The 21,752-nt window shown below is 41.0% G+C and overlaps 1 protein-coding gene and 1 long non-coding RNA gene across 2 annotated transcripts in view; one reads left to right on the top strand and one right to left on the bottom strand.

The window, feature by feature from the left end:
* Positions 1 to 927: 927 nt before the first annotated feature.
* On the bottom strand, positions 928 to 3,205 carry pou3f1 (POU class 3 homeobox 1). Its single transcript, XM_034174103.1, has one exon. It carries the CDS (start codon positions 3,096 to 3,098, stop codon positions 1,971 to 1,973), a length of 1,128 nt encoding a protein of 375 aa, XP_034029994.1. The 5' UTR covers positions 3,099 to 3,205; the 3' UTR covers positions 928 to 1,970.
* Positions 3,206 to 14,476: 11,271 nt separating this feature from the next.
* Positions 14,477 to 21,752, top strand: part of LOC117513861 — a 42,905-nt gene continuing 35,629 nt past the window's right edge. The window contains exon 1 of the long non-coding RNA XR_004561736.1: positions 14,477 to 14,540. This is a non-coding gene — a long non-coding RNA (uncharacterized LOC117513861). The remainder of the gene's footprint in view (positions 14,541 to 21,752) is intronic.

The raw sequence follows: 21,752 nt of genomic DNA, 5'->3' as shown, positions 1-21,752 counted from the left end.
ATTCTTTTGTTGTTGTTGTTTTTCGTCTTTATTTTGGAAAAAAGGTAGGCCTAATGTTTCGATTCAGGCTCTTCTTTGAGATCAAAGGTTCATTGCATTTCTCATTTCAGATGCTTTAAACGTGTCAATTGCTGACAAGACTCTGAATAATAATAATAATAATAATAATAATAATAATAATAATAATAATAATAATAATAATAATAATAATAATGAACAGACAATAATTCTGTACAATGATTTAATAGTGGCATTACACAGAGACGTGCACAGACTTTGTGGACCTGGTGCTTGTGGTCAAACATTAGTTGTGTGATTTAAACGAGTTGTGTTATGTAACCAATCACGGCTGTCTGAAATGTTCAACACACTCAAATCAAACGTCACATCACAGGCTGAGGGGGCTCCAAAGAAGACAACAGACCGTTTCTTGTATATATGTTTTATGTAAGTAATAAAATATTACTATAACATAAATATAAATGTGACTTTTCAGTCTACATTTGCAATGAACATACAACCAATGTAGTAAACAAAACAAACAAAAACAAATCAAATAACATACTGAAATCCACTGCAACAAAACCATTAACAGAGCTAAACAAAAAGCTCCAAACACGTTTAAGAAATAAATATTTATATATATTTATAAATGGTCAGATTCATAAATGAAATCATATTAAAATATCTTCTTGGAATTAGTAAGTGTACAAAACTGCCCAAAAGGAACAAAAACAAAACAATATCTTCGAACAAATACAAGTTTACATATTGGACATATTTACATCTCGGAAATAATCCTGGCAACATTTTCTCTAAAATCTTTTTTTTTTTCATTATTATTTTTATTTTTATTTTTTTTTTTCGTTGAAAAAAAAATCCCTCATTTGTGTTGTGAATAGAACTGCTGTTTTTTTGGGGGGCGGGGGGGGGCGCAACATTAAGAAAAGACACACAAACGCGTTCGATGTTCAGATTTCCTTTCAGGACATACAAATAAAATCAAATAAATAGTTGCAAAACGTAATTCCCCTTGAATTAACAGTTTTCCGTCCTTTAAAGAATTGTCTTGTTTTTGACGGAATCCATCGTGTTTCGTATATTACATTGGCAACAAAAGACAGAGGGTCAGACAAAAAAAAGGGGGGGAAATAATTTAAAAAGTGGTGTACAGGCGTGATATTCCGATATGGGGCACTGAAGTTACCTGAGTTCTCACTTTTCATTTTGACCAAATCTGTCTGGAAATTTTGGAGTTGAGCAGGACGGCGCTCTGATCACCTGTAAACATACAATTCATCAGCTAAACTCACCCATTAAAATAGGAACAATTCTAAAAACAAAAACAAAGCAAACAATAAGTGCTCCATGTAAGTTAAAAAACAAACAAACAAACAAAAAAATCAAAATCCACATTGTTCTTTTTAGCGTCTGGTGCTGTTTGCAGTTTTCGACGATGATCAGCTGCGCAGCTTCTACATATTTTTAAGGCATGCTGTCAGAACGCACGCGTGCGTCCTGGCGCATTGGCACATTTCGTTTCTTTTATTCGAAACTTCCAACTGAAGAAAAAAGAAAACGAAAAAGGCTGCTCTGATGAGTTACAGTACTCCTAATGAAGACACATCACACAACAAAGTACACTCATTATTCAGAAATCTGCCTGAAAACAAACAAACAAAAAAGTTCATTCAGTGTAGAATCTCCAGTGTTGAACTCAAATTGATGAGCGCCGACAGTTCATGAAAAAGTCATTTCCTCCTTTTGGTAAATAAAGATAATTCACTTTAAATGCGCAAAGATTTTTTTTTGTCATTTTTATTTTTTCTTTATTTTTTTCTTATTTATTTGTTGGATGTTTTCCGAATACCTAAATGAAAAAAAAGAAATTCACCTGTTCAACTTTGTCTTTTCAGGAAAACCAAACACTGTTAAGTCCATTTTTCTATCAGCGGAAAAGACGCAAAGAGTCATTGCACGGGACTCTGTAGTGTGCGGTGCAGAGGAGGGGTCTCTGCTTGAGAATATACGTCCTCCATATTCGGGTGCGGGACCCCCACTGGTGTCATTCGTTTCTCTTTTTGTCTTCTGTTGCAAAACCAAACGCGGACAACCTCTTTTTCCAGCTGCAGCGTGCCGGCTAAAGTGCTGATTTCGTGAGCAGATGGCTTTGGGCATTTTAAGAAATGATTCTCCAGCGCCCCTTTTACCCCCACTTCGATGGAGGTCCTCTTCTTTCGTTTCCTGCCCTGCGCGGCAATCTTGTCCAAATTGGTGGGACTGCCCGTGTTGGAGTCTGTCTCCTCCAGCCACTTGTTTAGCAGCGGCTTAAGTTTGCACATGTTCTTGAAGCTGAGCTGCAGCGCCTCGAACCTGCAGATTGTGGTTTGCGAAAAGACGTTTCCGTACAGGGTGCCCAAGGCCAAGCCCACGTCCGCCTGCGTAAAGCCCAGTTTGATCCGCCGCTGCTTGAACTGCTTGGCGAACTGCTCCAGATCGTCGGAGCTGGGCGCGTCCTCGTCCGAGTGGTCCTGGTGGTGGCTGAACGCCTGTTGGGGCGACTCCATTTGGTTGTCGTGGCTGCCGGAATCGTCGTGGAGCGGGTCCCGCATACCGTGGTGCAGCGTGCCGGGCTGCGGGCTCAGCATGGCGTTGAGGTTCGTGTATCCGGGCTGGGAGTAAACCAGCGACTGGTGGCCGTTAGACGCCGGGGATAGCGGGGATAAGTGGTGCGTTGTGGACGGCGCCCACGAGCCGTGGTGGCCACTCTGCGTCTGCTGGTGCACCAGGTGGGATCTGTGGTGAAAGCCACTGCTCAGGTCCTCTCGGCTCGTCTGCACGCTCGGTTTGTGCTCCTGCTGGCCGATGTGGGTGCCGCTGGACCAGTCGGTGTTCGAGGTGGGCAGCCACTGGTGGTGCGTCAGGCTCATCGGGTGTCCCGTGTTGGTAGCCGCCAGCCCTTGCAAGTACTCGTGGTGCATCATTTTCTGCACCTCTCTGTAAGTCGTCCCCTGGTGCATCCTGTCCGAATCCGGATGCATGAGCGGATTGGACGGTAAGGAGTTATTCCGCGGAATATACTGAGCTGTTGTCGCCATGGCTCCTACTTGCAAAACTGACGAGCACTTCGGAGGTCTCAGGCTTTAGAGCCAAAACGCAACAAACCTGCTCTGGGAGGTCTTGGGGAAGAGAGAAGACACGCCTCCCCTCCGCTTGTATTGGCTCTTTTCCGATTCAAGCCCACTTGGGACATATTCAATAGGCGCGCGGATCCAGAGCGTGGCGCGGCGCACTTTGCGCAGAGGATGGATGCAGCTCCAGCCTTACATATGCTACAAAACATACGTTCTATTTATTAAATATCCGTTTGTGTGTGTTCGCGCGTGCTTTTAGTACTGCTTCTCTCGCGCACACCTTCGCACGCGGACAGCCCCGATTAGATCACGCTTTGATTAGCTTTTGGTTCGGTTGTTTTGCAAATAACCACGCGGGGGAGTGCGGAGATCTTTTTGAAGCTCCCCCCTCCCCTCCACCCCGCTCCTTCGAGCACAAACGCACAGCCGTGCACCTTCATAATAGGTTACTGATGATTATAGCGCTCCTCATGTTAAATAGATTAGAAGGCAACACGCTGCAAATCAGCCTCGCGCGTAACGTTACAGGCGCGTAAATATGTGGGCGCTCTCTGTGCGCCATTAATTGGTAAAACATTTTGACTGTTCTTTTTTATATATATATAAAATAATAATATTGATGTGACCCTACTTTAGGATCTTTTTGGTGCAGATTGGGTTGAGTTGGAAATTCAGACTGTACATATTCCGCGCCACATCTCTGCAAGCATTTAACTAAAAGTTGCAAAGACAGAGAGAGAGAGAGAGAGAGAGAGAGAGAGAGAGAGAGAGAGAGAGAGAGAGAGAGAGAGAGAGAGAAGCTTGCGTTTCCTCCTCCTGGCTCCTTCCTCAGCACCTCTCCCGGTTGATCTGATTATTTTTCCCTTCACGTTTTGTCCCAATAGCAAATTACCAATTCTATGAATTGCAAAGCAGCCTCAGAGACGCTGAGGGGTACAGAGAGAGAGAGAGAGAGAGAGAGAGAGAGAGAGAGAGAGAGAGAGAGAGAGAGAGAGAGAGAGAGAGAGAGAGAGAGAGAGAGAAGGGGTGGGGGTGAGTGTGTGTGTGTGGGGAGGGGGGGATGCTAAGATTGAAAGGGATCTTTGCAAACACAATCACGTTCTTAAATGGAAATGCGGGGCTTTAAACAAATCTTACATCTCTCCCGTTCCATTCGCCTAAAACTCTGCAATCAGCCACACGTTCCACTCCTTCACAAAACAGAGAGCTTTTTTTCTTTTGGACGCTTTTCCGCGCGCAACAGTGCCATTTTAATCATTCATCTGAAAGAAGTGGTTTGACTTCGTCTTTTTTTTATGTAGCTCTGCCGCGTGTTTATTTGTTGTCTTCTTCGTGCGCTTGTTGTCTTCCCCTCTCTCTCTCTTTCTCTCTATTTACAGAAGGACTCAGACGCGCACGTTTTAGTCCGGGACTACATGACTCCTAAGGTAAGCGTGCTGCATGCGCACTCTTTTCTGCCGCGTCCTTGCCGCGCGTCTCAGTGCGTGTGCGCGTGGAAGATGCTTGTCGGGGGGGTCACAGGTGCTCGTCGTCATCGCTTGAAAGAAAGGCGTGGTTTTGGCGCGTCCACGCATCCCTTTGCAGATTTTAGTCGGAAGACTGTCTTAACGAGGAATTTGAGTCATTTATGAACTAGTTTAATATCTTAAACTTGTTTGAGCTGGATTGGTATTTCATGCTGTCTGATTGATAAAAAACAAACAAACAAACAGACAAACAACAACAACAACAACAAAAAACTGTTTAAACGTAGAGTCACACTTGGAGACGCACGTCCCCTCCGTGCGTCGTGACCTCCTGCGGCTCGCCTAATGAAGACGCGTTCTTTGCGCGCTCATTCAGTCTATAAAAAGCGCGGCTTTGCGCCACACAGAGCCCAGTCTTGTGCTGCTCCGTGGTCAAAAAGAGGAGCTGCTGGAAAAAGAAAGATCCAGATGCTTTGGCCCTTTGTGCATGGATGTGGCCTCGTGTGCGCCGAAGTGCATTTTTGCCGAGACGCACGTCGTCTCCATGGAGCGCACGAAGAAAGGGATCACAGAGAAGTTGAATGGCAGGAAAACGAGTGGAAGTGATCGCACTATGACGCGTTTAAAAATTAGAACCAAAGGGATGAGTGTGGAGGAACCCTGGGCAACCCTTTACTGAAAATGACTGTGAAGAATCCAGATTTGTTCTTCACTTTATTGCCCACAGATCTGGAGATAAATGAAGAAGAAAAAAAAGTATTTAAAAAATAATTACCAAAACGTATCACCATTTCAACCTGATTCTTTTGCTCATAAAACATATTTTCTCATTTTAACTATAAATGACTGTGTTCACGTTAAGTTAATTTATTTGAAATTATGTTGCTTTTACCAAAAACATACGAGTTGTTCTCTCACTGGAATCTGTATACAACCTATTTCCAGGATGAAGTTTTCTTCCCTTCTGCCTAAACATCAGTGCAGGGCAAACAAGAAATTTATAATAATCTATTAAATTAGCATCAGCACAAGTTGAAATAATACATTTGAAACAGCTCTATAAAAATATAGCTAAATTAATCAAGTTATTATTGAAATAATACACACATTTTTCAAGTGTGCACTGTATAGTGCTAAATTTGGAAATAAAGTTTTCCCAATTATCTGTCTTACTTTTCCACTGATAAACCTCAGCATCCTTTAAAAAAATGTGAGTGCCATGGCCTCATACTGGCTGCATGTTAAATAAAAGTCTTCCTCAGTCCCACAGGGAGCATTTCGACCTGCCACAAGCTCTGTTTAGATTTTAAAATTCATGTGATGTAGCTCCCAACTACAGAGAGCAGAATAATATCCACCAGCTCACTCAATCAGATAATTGTATTTCGTTTTCCCCTTTTTATTTTGATAGACATGCGTAATAAGCGCTAAATATGCAGCAGCGAAACACATTTTGCCCATCCTCTTTTTTTTTTTTTTTGAAGACCAAATCGTCCCGCGCGTTTCAGGTAACTTTTTCGCGTTTTCTTTTTTGGGGGGTTTAATGAACTTGGGCTATTCTGCCAGCATCCCCCTGAGGACGCGGCGCGGGAGAAACGCTTCTCTTGTGGAAAAAGGTGCGAGTCTCTTCCTCCAGCTCTCGGCTAATTAGGCGGGGTCTGAACGCGCCAGAATGAATATTCATTAAAGGCACCAGCGCGCAATTAGTGGCGGAGAGAGTTCCCAGCTTCAATCCCCAAAACAACACAGTGCGCACGGAGGAGCGGGGTGTCTGTGCGGCTCCTCCTCGCTCCTCTCTCCTCATTCATCAGCACCAATAGCCGAGCTGTCCACTTCACCTCCGGCTCCGGGCGCCAAAGCTTTAAACACAAATGAAGCGCAGCAAAAAAAAAAAAAAAAAAAGACACTTGGAATTTTTATTTTATTTATTTTTTTTTAATTGGGAAACTAGACGGGGGCACTAGAGTGTATAACTTTGCCAAAGCCTGAAACATGGAATACAATAAAAATAAATAAATAAATAAATAAATAAATAAATAATTTCAATAACTTTGCCCCGCCCCCTTTTGTGTATCATGCCTCGAAATTCAATGCTTTCCTTTTCCAGGACAGTCATCCTTTACTCCAAGTTTTATGAAATAAAAAAGAAAAAAAAATCATACATTTATCAAAACGGTCCCAAAATGTAATGGTATTGAATCCTGGTCAGATCCACTATTATAAATTTTCAGAAAAAAACATTTAATTATTGTTATACATAATATCTTCTAATGTAAAAATGAATGAATAAACTCACATTTTCTGATATTTTTTTTTTTCAGATCTGAAATCTAATGATAGCAGTGTTAGACCATGCCCAACAGTTTACGCTATAGTTTGTGTAAAGAATTTGTTAATTATTGAAAAAAAAAACTATCTCGGAATGTTAAAATTATTACCAATAATAAACCACACCCCTTTATTCAAATCCACAATAAAACAGAATCTGATCACTACCAAGATAGGCCAAACTTTTATTTTCCAATGTTTCCTAAAAATCAGATAATTAATGAAGTAGCTTATGTTGCAAAGTTAAAAATACTTACATAATTAACACTTAAATAATAATGTAGTAGTTATTTGCTCTCGCCCCTTCATGAAAATCTGATATTTAAAACATATCATTTTACGTGTAGGCCCAACATTTCAAAAAATGATAAATTACAATGACTCATAGCAATAAATAAATTATAAACAAAGACTTGTTGACCCCTCCCCATTATTCATATCTTCCTTCCATTTGATCATTATTCACTTAGAGCAGATTTGGCCCAACCTTTTCACCGTGTGCTTTTTAATTTGTTTATTAGTGATGCTGCCTTTCTGCCAGTCACATCAGTTACTTCATGATTTCATGGTTTCACCTGTTTTTCCGGAACTTCTCAGATAGGGAAAATATATTCCACAAATATAGTCAAAATCAGTTAATTACTGGGGGAAACTCTATAGTGCAATGATAAATTAGTTCCTTTATTTGAAAATATGTCTCAGCTGGAGGACCCCCAAAATGCATCAGTGTCCATTCCAGGACAAGCCTGAGCTTTTCCATGAAAATTACATGTACAAACAAGCAACCTTTAAAATAAAGTTTAAATGTAGGCATTAAAATTTTTAATTTCATGGCTCCACACATTTTCTTTTCTTTTATGATCAATCCCTAAAATGAATGGTTTCAGCTATATAACCCAGCTGTGGTTTCATGTTTTATGTAAGTTTGTTCAAACCCATAAACAGTCGTGGGCCAAAACAGCCTCTTTTCTTTGATAATAAATTAAATCTTAATTTTAATATCAAGAAACACGAAAAGGGTTTAGTCAAAACTAACAAACACACTTTTATACATATCACCTAACAAACATCACGTCTCACTGCTCCAAATCCTCAGAGCTGTGGACGGACCTTGGCAAGCACGTCTGGTCCTCTAAAGCCCGCTCACCTGCCTCACGTGTGTCACGTCACCGTGTGGCTTCCTGCCTAAGACCCACAATCCTCTGCTTTGAATTCAAGGTGATTCTTATCCCCGACCCCCTCCTGGCCTCATCCCCGTTTGCCTCTTGCCTTCATAAAGACGTGTTTATGTATGTATGTATGTGCAGAGGGGAACATGGGGAGGTTTTTCAAGGGTTGGGGGAAGATAAGCAGTGGAATTTGAGGCCGGTGAATATGGATGGGGTCCCTGCTTTTAGGGAGCATCGCTGATAGAGAGGTAAACAGCTCCTGGCCAGGAGCAGGAAGGATGCTGATACATGTGCGGGCATACATTTGGGGCCAAATGCCACATCCCCTCTGCCTGTCTGTGTGTGTTGTTCACTCACCATCTGTAAGGACTATCTATTTTTTTTGTTACATTGTCAACTTTAGCTTTTGGAAAATCTTGTGGGTTTGGATGATGGGACTTTCTTATCGATACACAGAGTTTGCAAACCTGCTTTCCACCTCAGAAGTTTTGGCTTTTCCTGATACTGGCATTGTATTTAGAACTCAGCACAGGGGTAAATGTGGGTAGGAATGCGACCGTTGTTCTGACTTATGGTGGGTTTGCTTTGTGAAGATCCAGAGGTGAACACGTGGGTAATTCAAGCTGAAGTGCACAGGCTCAGTTGCTGCATTTGTAGGCATTCACTTGGTAGTTTGTGAGGCTTGTTATGTACTTCAAATAGGCATGGGTTTTTCTGCCGTGGGCCGTGTGTGTGTGTGTGTGTGAGATTCTGTAGTTCATTCATAGCAGTCCACACACAAGGCCAGAACTCTTAGTGGCGCTATATTTCAACAACATTCTCAGGACATTTGTTTGGTTCAGACTGGGGACCAAAATGCTGCAGTGTTGCATTTTAAACATCTGTTCAGTTTGTTTTCACACAGCAAACCATTTTAGTAGCCGAAAGTACATAAGCAAAACCAACATGCGTTTATGTTCTGGGGTTTGCGTCATAGCCACAATTTCAGGAGTACGAGGAGGTGCCAATTGGCCCATTTCCACAGCAGGAACTTGCAGGCCATTTTAGGGGTTTTCACACCTCTATGCATCTCTACTGCCTGAGCTTTTTTTTTTTTTTTTTTTTTCTGGGGCAAAATAAGTCACTTCTCTGGGATATGTACTTGTGAGTGGCACTGAAATGTCACTGGGCAGGACTCAGTACTGACTGGTCACTTACACTACAGAAGATGACAGTAGAGGTGGGCGGATTGATCCTAATATTGATAATATCGATACCAACACTGGTATTGATATTGAACAATCCTCGTGTTAAAAAGATCGATACTCAAGCTTTTTTCTCTCCTGCACGCACTGACTGCTGCGCATGCAGATTCATCAAAGTCTACTCTCTGTCTGTAAGAGCAGCGCTGCACTGTGTCACATAACACGAAGCAGCTCACCCTTGTATTGTGGTTTGTCAGCCCTCTACCTCAGGAGATTTTGTTTTAAGCTCTATTGAGTGATTTTTTTTTTTTTAAACAAAAATGTTGATTGTGATAATAAAGTATTTTGTTGTCATGTACAATGTTTGGCGAAATTCTATCCTAGGTCTTTTGGATCTATGAAGCTTAAATATGAAAAAGTATCGGTATCGGTATAGATATCGACGATACTGGGCCTGTATTTACTTGGTATTGGATCAATACCAAAATTCCCGGTATCACCCACCTCCAGATGACAGCAACACCAAGTGGCATTTCTAAAACCAAGCAGAAGAAATGAAACATAACGGATAGCAGAGTCGATATATGGGCCAACGAGGAGGTATGGGCGATGGATGAGGTTCAGCAAGGATTCAAATCCTCCAGGAGGAATGAGAAGCTGTGTTAATAATTCCAAAATCTATTTGTATGTAGTGCAGCCTTGTTGTGGTTATGGTTATGGTTAGGATTAGTTGTTGTGGTTAATGTAGTTTAGGAATCTATATATCAAAAGCAAATACATGCACAGGTGTGTAGCCTCATGATCACTTGACCAAAATTGACCAATGAGAGAAATGCTACAAACTAACAGAATTTCAGCTATGTACGGATAGCCACGGCCTTACTGTTGGTGACAAATGTTGCACTGGATAGGCTGTTGCAATCAAGAAGTCCGGAGTCAGGTAATGTTGGATGTTAGCTATAGCTAGCAAGCAAATCTTTCATTGTTTTGCCTTGCATCTACACAGTAAATTTTGTAGAGTAATATATACTCTGCCGGGATAACATTTGGTCCCAGTCTAACTAGAGTAAAATACACTCTATTATAGAGTGAAATCAGCTACCATCTTGTCAAATTCAAGTGTTTCTACTCCAATAAGAGTTGATTTTATACTGTGATAGAGTGAATTTAGAACTGTGATGGAGTATATTTAACTCTATTTGGACTGGGACCAAATGTTATCCCAGCAGAGTAAATTTTACTCTGCAAATGTGTAACATTGCAAGTTATCAGTGACATTAAACGGCTGCTGTCACCGCGAGGCTGGTGGCTTTTAGATACAACATCAGAGAAAGCCGATTAACAGGCCATTCCTGTAAACATTTGTGGAATCTGCGGAGTAGGTTGTGTTCCTGCAGTGGTCACATGCCAAATATCACCACTGTTGCCAGCATCGACTAGTTTCCTAACCAGTTTTTTTTTCCCTGAAAATGCACTGTATTACAGATGGGCAAAAACTCAAACTGTTCTCTTTCAGGAACTCACTCCCATTATGCATCGGTTTACAGTCATTGAAAAAAAGAAATTGCTGCAGCACGTCTGTACCTCACACTGACCTGCAGTTTATTCTGCCATGTCTTGTTATAGCAAAATAAATTTTATAATGTATGTTATTACCTCCGCCAAGGAGGTTATGTTTTCGGTCATGTTTGTTTGTTTGTTTGTCTGTCAGCAGGATAAATCAAAAAGTTTTGAACGGATTTTGATGAAATTTTGTGGAGTGGTTGGAAATGACAAGAGGAACAAGTGATTAAATTTTAGTGGCGATCCGGATCACAATCCAGATCCCAATGCTAACACATTAGCATGTCTATGGCATTTTCAGTGTTAAAAGTTAGCATAAAGCAGTTGCAGCTGTCATCACGTTCGGGTGCATTTGTTTTCAAATTGTAATATTTCTTACATTTATTTTTGTTTATATATTAATAATCTAATGATTATTATATACAATTTTAGAGAAAGAGACAAAAAGAAATAGATCACTGTGCCAAGGAGGGAATCTCTTTAGGGCCAGTGACCCTATGGCCTTGTTTAGAGAAGTGTTTCATAAATGTTAAAAAATTCATATATTTGCAATTTAGTTGAATAATAAATTGAATTTTGTCTCTTGTTTGTTTTTGTCTATAAGCACATGCAATATCAATATCAGTGCTCAGATGACAGTAGCTTCTGGGAAAGGTGCAAGTTGCAATAAACTGTGATGCCAAGCACTAAGGATACATGCTATCCAGTCACAGCAGATGAAACTTTTTTTTAACTACTGAGCAAACATCATTGTTAGACTTTCTTAGGTTCAATGATTCCACGGCGTGTAGATGTTATGGTGTCAGTGACCCCATGGCCTTGGCGGAGGTTTGCACTCTGAGTGCTTCTAGTTCCCATTTAGTTTGATTGGTCATTTTATTCAGGAAACATTGAAGTTTCAGGCAGTTAGAATGCTTGTCTCCAAAACAGAACGTCCCCAGTTCAAGGCCACGCATACCCCATTCTCTGGATGACTACAGTTGTGTCAGGAAGGGAACCTGGTGTAAAATCTATGCCAAATAAACACCTAAATACATCCTATGTCAACATAGAAGCAGCCAAAAGAAAGACCTCTGATTTGTTGACTTGGTGTGTGTGTGTGTGTGTGTGTGTGTGTCTTACCATTTTTATTTTTGGGAGCAGAGTTAGACAACTTGCCCTCATAGGTCTTTTGCCATTTGTTTTGGTCCACAATATGTTCACACCTGTCCAAATTAATTGCACTAAGGGGGAATCAAACTAGAGTCAGTTTTAACAAGACTAAAAGTGTTGGTGTGAAAACACCCTACAATTCATCCAGAAATAGAAGAAGAAAAAACTCTTCTACTTTTTCACTCATTAAAGTGATTCCTCATATTTGTTTTTTTTTTTTCTCACTCAGATACCAGCAGGTAGAATAACATCAATCCAATGTTGATTGATGTTGAAATATCACATTGAATTAACATAGAAAATACTTTGAATTTCAGCACTGGATCAACACAGATATTCACCAAAAATATTCAACACAATATTCCATTTATTATATTAAATGTTATAATCAACAAGTAACACACATGCTTTCCATGAATTTCTGGTAGAAATTAAATATAGATCCAACATTTTAACCCTGTATCAAAGTCATATTCTGACAGTGTTACAACATTGGGAAATTGGCATTGGAGTGATGTTGATATCATGTTGACTGAAGTCAAACCATTATATATATATATATATATATATATATATATATATATATATATATATATATATATATATATATATATATATATAAACAAAAAAACAATGTTGATACAATGTCACCACACTGAAAAAAATTGGAGTGATATTTACTTGAAAAAAACTTGAGTTTTTTCACTCAGAAATTCCAAGTAAATTTTTCAAGGAGAATTCTTAAGTAAATTTTATTTGCATCTAAAATAATAACTCAAGTAACATTTACTAGCAATTAGCAACTGAGTATTTTCATTGAATTTTACTCTGCCTTTATTCATAAAAAGTAAAACTTTTCAGCTGTTCCCCTTGTTTTCACAGGAGATTCAGTTTGGATCTGCATGTTGATTTGACACAAATTCTACACTGGAGGCCCTTCCTGATGGATCTCCACATTACATGGATAAATGTGGCAGTGGTGGGGTTTGAACCGGGAACCTTTTGCACTGAAACCAACTGCACTAACCACTTGGCCACACCTCTGCCTGCTATGGATCATTAAAAATACTTAAATTTGTCAGACAGTGAGACAAAAAAAATTCTATTTAGAAAAAAGATGCATTAAGATGCATCAATGGTTGTTTTATAATGAACACATTCATGAACTAATGATCTAAGATCGGCTGTGGCGAGTCCGAGTGAAAACAAGGGCAGCCAAAGGGACTTAAAACTCAGTGCAGGGGTGGTGGACAAGCGGTTAGTGCACTTGGTTTCATTGCAAAAGGTTCCCGGTTCAAACCCCCACCCTGCCACGTTTCTCCATGTAATGTGGAGGTGCGTCAGGCAGGGCATCCAGTGTAGAATTTGTGCCAAATCAACATGCAGATCCAAATTGGATCTACTGTGGCAACCTTGAGTGAAAACAAGGGGAACAGAGGAAAAGTTTTACTTTTTATGAATAAAGACAGAGTAAAATTCAATGAAAATATTCAGTTAATAATTGCTAGTAAATGTTACTTGAGTTATTCTTTTAGATCAACTAATGTATGCAAGTAAAATTTGCTTAAGAATTCCCCATCTAAAATGTACTTTTATAAGGTTTTTTCAAGTAAATATTACTCCAATTTTTTTTTCAGTGCATTGCTCACTGGCAGTGGCGCTTAAAAACTCACCAACAGAAAAGAGGCAGAAGGTTGTTTTTGTTTGTTAGTTTGTTTGCCAGTGCATTTGCTGTAAAATCTTCACATTAACTTCTTCTTCCTTGTCTTTTGTTCAGTCTTTGAGGTACATTTGTTCACCATCCACATGCTTTGAAAGTTACCTGGTACCCACCCAAGTAAGCAAGCAGCCCCCAAAATTTGTCAGACTTGTCCATCCATGTTATTGTTGCACTTGTATGAAGTAAAAAAAAAAACAAAAAACAAACAAATAAAAAAACAATAACATAATGACAACAACAATGACAAAAAGCCAACCTTAAAGCAGAGTCAGATTAACAACTGAATTAATAAGTGAATTAATAATCAGTCAAAGGAACAAAAGTGTGCATGGGTTTTATTGTCTCTTTTGAGGTGGTGGATGAAAATCAACTTTTGAGTTCATTTTCCAGTTTTTTGTTTTTGCCAAAGAGTTTGATGGGAAGCAAAACAAACATACGTACAAACAAACAAACAAAAAACATGGCAACCTGATGAGGGACTGGCAGAGTACTTGAAAAAGTACCAGAGTTCCTTCTACTGTGTGAGTTTCAGAGTTTTGCAACTGAATCAGAAGTTTTAGTGTTTTGCTGTGCAGTGCTGGCGCACAGACCTCTGAGGCACACGGGCGATACTGTCCGTCAGAAGGCTGCACAGCCTCCGCTCTTTGCTCTCACTCTGCAGCTTCCATGTGGTCTTGCTTATGTCAAGGACACAGTTTTACAAGATGATGTCAGACTTGTAACTTTTTTCTCTCTGCATTATTGTCTTCTGTTGTCCTGACAGATCAGGCGAGGGTGAGCGGCTTGCGGACATGAAGGCCGCGACCCAGCAGGATGCACCAGGAGTGAGTCGGTGCTTCTCACACGTGTTGTCAGTATGCATGTATGTGTGTGTGTGTGTGTGTGTGTGTGCACATGTGTGCGTGGAAACATGTTGCCTGGTGTAAGTTTACTGTTCCCACTGTGTCTGTTCCACTCCAGCATGCTGATTTCATGTTCGCTTCTCCTACACGTGCACGTGTCAAGAGAAACTGCACTGTTTGGAAACGATGCAATTCCAGTTTTACAAACAGGGATTTTAAAGATGTTAGATGAGCTCAAAAAGCAAATGAAAAAACAAACAAACAAACAAAAACTATGTCTTTTGTTGAAAATTTAAAGATATGAGGTTTTCATGTGGAAAACCAGTCAGTTGTCTTTTGCACAAATTCTTTCAACAACCAACTCTTCCTGTCTGTCTTTGTGTCCATGTATGAGTGTGAACAAGATATTTCAAAAAGCAGTGGGCCACAGTGACAGAAACAGTTTGGCTTTGCTTTAGAGTTTATATGAAAGAAAATTGGCATGAGATAATTTGTGCACATCTGGATCTTACAAAAGAGTTGTGCTGCTACATCTGATATATATATATATATATATATATATATATATATATATATATATATATATATACACTTCAAATGACAGATTTTCAGAGCAGGAGTCAGAGGGCAGTGGGATCTGGCAGTTCATACTGGATGGCAGGCAGCCTGGCCAACGCACTGCTCAATAGAGATAGAAGCTGAGAAGCTTTTAGTGGTGTGTGTAGAAAAACATGTCTACTGTCTTAAATCTAGCAAAAAAATTGTGACAAGAACTTGTCCAGTTCTTTATCTGACAGTCCTCCAACAGCTGCTAAAGATGTCCCTGCGAACAGTGTGGCTGGTGGATTTAGCTTCCTCCTGCCATGGAAGCAGCTTTGCAAAAAGCCAGTCGAGGCATGCAAGAGAGCAAAACAAATGGGAGGCAAAAATGCATGGAAAATACTACCAAAAATCACGGTGGTGATGTCTAGGTGTCCTATAATAAAAAATAATTCCATAGTTGTGCACTACCTGTCCAAGAGGTGCTCTCTTTCTCTCTACACACACACACACACACACACACACGTGTGTGTGTGTGTCACAAAAATAACAAAGGACTTAAAGGAGAACTCTAGATACCCAGTATTTCATTGTAGACAATTTTTTATTTATTTATTTTTTGCAAGGGCAATCTGAAACTCATTATATCTTCATGGCAGCATGTGAATGCGCCAGTATAGAAAACGTTTCAGAACCGTCACCCTACAGTGTTTATTACTTAATCTGTTAAAAGCACATAACTGTAAGGATGACGTTAACTGTGATGGATTACCTATCCTACCAACATGTCAAAAAGTTGATTTTACAGCACAGGATGAAGTGAACAGAGTGGGATGCGGTGAACATGGGTAAAACTGCTTTGAATGACACCATTCCAGTTGCACATGTGGAAAAAATGGCTGCTAATAATGTAAAATTTTACACAAATCATACAGTTTTAACTCAAATTTGTACAAAATGAAGTTGATGTTTAGTTATAATAAGTCATAACATTGCTTATCACAGTGTAAAATTCCAAGATTACCTTGAATTTGTGGCAGTATAAGCTCTCAGAGGGCCCTTCTCTGAATTTTTTGAGTTTAAATAGAGTTTTAACATTTAAGAACTGGGGTCCTATCTTACACATGGGATGAAGCAGCACACTCCGCATTGCAAGTGCCATTGCTTGTTTCCGACCGTTACAACTACATTTGTAACTTGCACCTAGTGTACTTGTGTTCATCTGTGCACCCGTGGGTGTGTCGGCTGTAAAATAATTCACAGTCAGGCACAGTGCTGGTGCATAGATATTATGAAGCAGCAAAGTGGTTGTTGCATCGATCACCACAACCCATGTCTAAAGTTGAAAGAAGAGCTTTTCTACTCTTTATAAAAAGTAAGACCCATCAGCTGCTCTCTTGTTTTCACTCAGGGTCACCACAGCACATTGAAGGTAGACGTGCATGTTGATTTGGCACAGGTTTTACACCAGATGCCCTTCCTGATGCAACTCCACATTACATGGAGCGTACCTGGGCATTTTACGGCTCGTGGGCCGCATCCAGCCCTTTGGCTGACTCGGACCAGCCCGCACATACCTGGAAATTAAACAATAAAACATTTCTAGCAGAGCCTGGCATGGAGCAATCGCTCCACACCACACAGCCTGACACAGCGCCATTGCATAATCCATGCTGCCATCATGTAATAGCACAGCCTGGCATGTAGTGTTTCCCCGATGCCACAGAGCCTGGCATGGAGAGATTGCCCTATGCTACACAGTCTGGCACGGTGCCATCACGTAATGTACGCCACACAGCCTGGCATGGTGCGATTGCAAAATGCATGTCACATAGCCTGGCAGAACGCATAATGCACACCACATAGCCACACAGCCCGGCATGGCGCATTTGCGTGATCCATGGGAAAGTATCCGTGGGGACAGCGAGAGGGATGGTGGATGGAGCCATGGATCCAGCACTGGAGACCATTTGGTTTTATACCTGCTTTCGGCCCTGTGATCGTGAATGTTTCTTTTTCACACTCATGCGGTCTTGGTGCGCAGGCTTTTCGGTGATGGGAAAGGTGGAGGTTCAGTCGTCCACCTTTTCCCGATGATTTGTGACTTTTTGGCTGTTTCTCCTTCGTTCAGCTGTCGTCGTGTGCTGTATGATCGGGCGTTTATGACTAAACCGCATTGCTTTTATTTTGAAACCTGTTTTTTTTTTATTTGTTCTCAGAAATGATTAATCCAATCAATGTGTACTGCTCCTCAAAAGAGTCCGCTCATGCCAAAAGAGAAAGGTGGATGCTGAATGCCGCATTTTGATGAAGTTTAACAAGTCCAGGTCCAGGTCCTCTCTCACTGATGATCATTTGTCGGCTGTGCTTTGCATCTCCACCTCATATATTCAGCCTGACTTTGATACACTTGTTAAAGATCAACAGAGACTAGATTTCTCTCACAGAACAAGAAAAAACAGCTGAAAAACACTAAAATGTGGAAACTGGTGGAAAATACAAATGTAGTCATGCAAAGACATGATAAGAACTAGTGTACTAGGACACTATTCTCTTTTTTTCTGAATCGTTCAGTGACAATGATATTGTGACTTGTCTTTAATATCTCATTTACAATGACAGTTGATGTGATGGCCCACCCATGCTCTAGGTTCTTTGAATTGTTTAGCGGTATGCACTGCAGAGAAGTATGCAAATTCCTGGCAATCTTTCTTTGAGGAACAATGTTTTTAAACATTTCAATAATTTTCTCATGCATTTGTGACTCATTGGAGATTCTCTGCCCAAATTTTCTCCTCAAAGACTCAGCCTTTAGTAGATTCTGCTTTTGTACCTGTTGACATCACCAGTTTGAAATTAACATTATTTAACATTATTATTTAATTTTGCTTTCTTTTTTGTTACCTCATTGTGAGACCAAAATGGACCCTTCCCAACATTATTGGAATATGTTACAGCCCTGAAATGCACAAACGGATGTACATTAACAAAGGAAATAACGTTGACTACAGAAAACATGAAATATCTTGGGTTCACACTGCCTGCAATGAATTAGAAATCAAAGTAATTGTAAGAATCACCATAACCAAGTGTCAGTCTATGTGGACATTTGCCCCATCCACTGGCTGTAACATAATACAACAGACCCTTTACACTACCCTTGTAGGGTGGTGAGCCCACATACAGGTGACACCATGCTGTTTTTTGGGCTGAGCCCAACTGAGTCCTATGGTTGTAGACTTGGCCACCAGGTGCTTGCCTTCAAGCTCCCCCCAAGCCTGACTCCAGGAGGGGGAGGCTCTGGTTTTCTTAATCCAGGCAAGGTGACTCTGTCCTTTCTTTTTGTTGGACTGGACTGAGGATATTGTCAAGTGGTGGAAAGAACACTTTGAGGATCTTCTCAATCCTACTGACATGCCCTCTGTTGAGGAGGCAGGGATGGAAGACTCACGTGGACCTGGTACCATCACCCTAGCGGAAGTCACGGAGGTTGTCAAAGTCAAACAAGAATTGTACTGTGATGCTGAACTCTCTGGATTTTGTTAGGCTGTCATGATTGAAATGCTTATATACAAAGTTCCAAGGAAATTGCGGACAGTTCCCCTGGATTGTCAAAGTAAGGTGGTGGTCCCCATCTTTAAAAATAGGGGACCGGAGAGTATGTTCCAATTATAGAGGGATCACATTTGTCAGCCTCTCTAGAAAAGCCTATGACAGGGTACTAGAGAGGAGACCGACCGTTAGTCGAACCTCAGATTTAGGAGGAGCAATGTGCGTTCTATCTTGGTCATGTAACGGTGGACCAGCGCTTTACCCTTGCAAGGATATTAGAAGGGTCTGGGTAGTATGACCAACCAGTCTACATGTGCCCTGTGGACTTGGAAAAGGCATTCAACCAGGTCCCTCAAGGTGTCCTGTGGGGAGCACTTTGGGAGTATGGGGTACTGGAATCACTGCAACCTGTGATACGGACTTTATATGATCAAAGTAGGAGCTGTGTCCACATTCTCAGCATTACATCAGACCTGTTTCCAGTGGGTGTTGGATTCTGCCAGGGTTGCCCCTTGTCCACAATCCTGTTAATTGATGGAGGGCTGATGTTCGGTAACACATCTGATCTGGTCTTCGGAGTGAGATTGCATCAGAATTTTGGCTCTCTGTTGGGACTGTTTACACAGAGACTGCTACCTGCTGCTTTGGACTTTGAACTAACAGTCTTTTTCAAGACTTTTTTACTTTTTTACTTTTTTACCTTTTTACTTTTTTTACTTTTTTACTGTGCTCCAACGCCTAAGGAAGACCTCTAACGGTCGAAACATCGCGACGGAGCACTTTTATCAGCTAACTTTCATCAGCGTTGGCAAGCTAACTAGCTTGCTAACGCTTTCGTTTTTATTTTATTTTTTTTTAGCACTGTTGTTGTGCGTTACCTGTGCTGCTCCACAGCGTGTTTAGTCGATTTTTATTTTATTTTAGCACCGTTGTCGTGCGTTCGCTGTTGTTGTGCGTTACCTGTGCTGCTTCATGGCCTGTTTGGTGCCTTAATTAAGGCACTCCTTCTGCTGAATCACCTCTAAATTATTTACACATTATTCACTTTGTGTGTTTTAGGAATCCGCTAGGTTGCGTAGCTACTAGCTCTTAGCCGATTTAGCATGACGGCTTCTCCTGTCTCTCCCGTACTTTTCTGCTCTGGGTGTGAAATGTTTAGTTATTCCTCGGCCTCCTTTAGCAGTAACGGTACTTGTAATAAGTGCAGCTTATTCGTAGCTTTGGAGGCCAGGCTGGGCGAATTGGAGACTCGGCTCCGCACCGTGGAAAATTCTACAGCTAGCCAGGCCCCTGTAGTCGGTGCGGACCAAGGTAGCTTAGCCGCCGTTAGTTCCCCCCTGGCAGATCCCGGGCAGTCGGGAAAGCAGGCTGACTGGGTGACTGTGAGGAGGAAGCGTAGCCCTAAACAGAAGCCCCGTGTACACCGTCAACCCGTTCACATCTCTAACTGTTTTTCCCCACTCGACGATACACTCGCCGAGGATCAAACTCTGGTTATTGGCGACTCTGATTTGAGAAATGTGAAGTTAGCGACACCAGCAACCATTGTCAATTGTCTTCCGGGGGCCAGAGCAGGCGACATCGAAGGACATTTGAAATTGCTGGCTAAGGCTAAGCGTAAATTTGGTAAGATTGTAATTCACGTCGGCAGTAATGACACTCGGTTACGCCAATCGGAGGTCACTAAAATTAACATTAAATCGGTGTGTAACTTTGCAAAAACAATGTCGGACTCTGTTGTTTTCTCTGGGCCCCTCCCCAATCAGACCGGGAGTGACATGTTTAGCCGCATGTTCTCCTTGAATTGCTGGCTGTCTGAGTGGTGTCCAAAAAATGAGGTGGGCTTCATTGATAATTGGCAAAGCTTCTGGGGAAAACCTGGTCTTGTTAGGAGAGACGGCATCCATCCCACTTTGGATGGAGCAGCTCTCATTTCTAGAAATCTGGCCAATTTTCTTGGATCCTCCAAACTGTGACTGTCCAGCGTTGGGACCAGGAGGCAGAGCTGTGGTCTTATACACCTCTCTGCAGCTTCTCTCCCCCTGCCGTCCCCTCGTTGCCCCGTCCCCGTGGAGACGGTGCCTGCTCCCAGGCCTCCAATAATCAGCAAAAATCTATTTAAGCATAAAAATTCAAAAAAAAAAAATAATATAGCACCTTCAATTGCACCACAGACTAAAACAGTTAAATGTGGTCTATTAAACATTAGGTCTCTCTCTTCTAAGTCCCTGTTGGTAAATGATATAATAATTGATCAACGTATTGATTTATTCTGCCTAACAGAAACCTGGTTACAGCAGGATGAATATGTTAGTTTAAATGAGTCAACACCCCCGAGTCACACTAACTGTCAGAATGCTCGTAGCACGGGCCGGGGCGGAGGATTAGCAGCAATCTTCCATTCCAGCTTATTAATTAATCAAAAACCTAGACAGAGCTTTAATTCATTTGAAAGCTTGTCTCTTAGTCTTGTCCATCCAAATTGGAAGTCCCAAAAACCAGTTTTATTTGTTATTATCTATCGTCCACCTGGTCGTTACTGTGAGTTTCTCTGTGAATTTTCAGACCTTTTGTCTGACTTAGTGCTTAGCTCAGATAAGATAATAGTGGGCGTAGATATAGTAGATATAGTGGGCGATTTTAACATCCACACAGATGCTGAGAATGACAGCCTCAACACTGCATTTAATCTATTATTAGACTCTATTGGCTTTGCTCAAAAAGTAAATGAGTCCACCCACCACTTTAATCATATCTTAGATCTTGTTCTGACTTATGGTATGGAAATAGAAGACTTAACAGTATTCCCTGAAAACTCCCTTCTGTCTGATCATTTTTTAATAACATTTACATTTACCCTGATGGACTACCCTGCAGTGGGGAATAAGTTTCATTACACTAGAAGTCTTTCAGAAAGCGCTGTAACTAGGTTTAAGGATATGATTCCTTCTTTATGTTCTCTAATGTCATATACCAACACAGAGCAGAGTAGCTACCTAAACTCTGTAAGGGAGTTAGAGTATCTCGTCAATAGTTTTACATCCTCATTGAAGACAACCTTGGATGCTGTAGCTCCTCTGAAAAAGAGAGCTTTAAATCAGA

This window comes from Thalassophryne amazonica, chromosome 7, assembly GCF_902500255.1.
Source record: "Thalassophryne amazonica chromosome 7, fThaAma1.1, whole genome shotgun sequence".
In the NCBI taxonomy this organism is placed as follows: Eukaryota; Metazoa; Chordata; class Actinopteri; order Batrachoidiformes; family Batrachoididae; genus Thalassophryne; species Thalassophryne amazonica.
Note: the sequence above shows the minus strand (reverse complement) of the source record. Positions and strands in the feature narration are given on the sequence as shown.

Bases quoted from the DNA above. Each gene is read 5' to 3' on its own strand.
- pou3f1 (XM_034174103.1), bottom strand. From the start codon at position 3,098: ATGGCGACAACAGCTCAGTATATTCCGCGGAATAACTCCTTACCGTCC.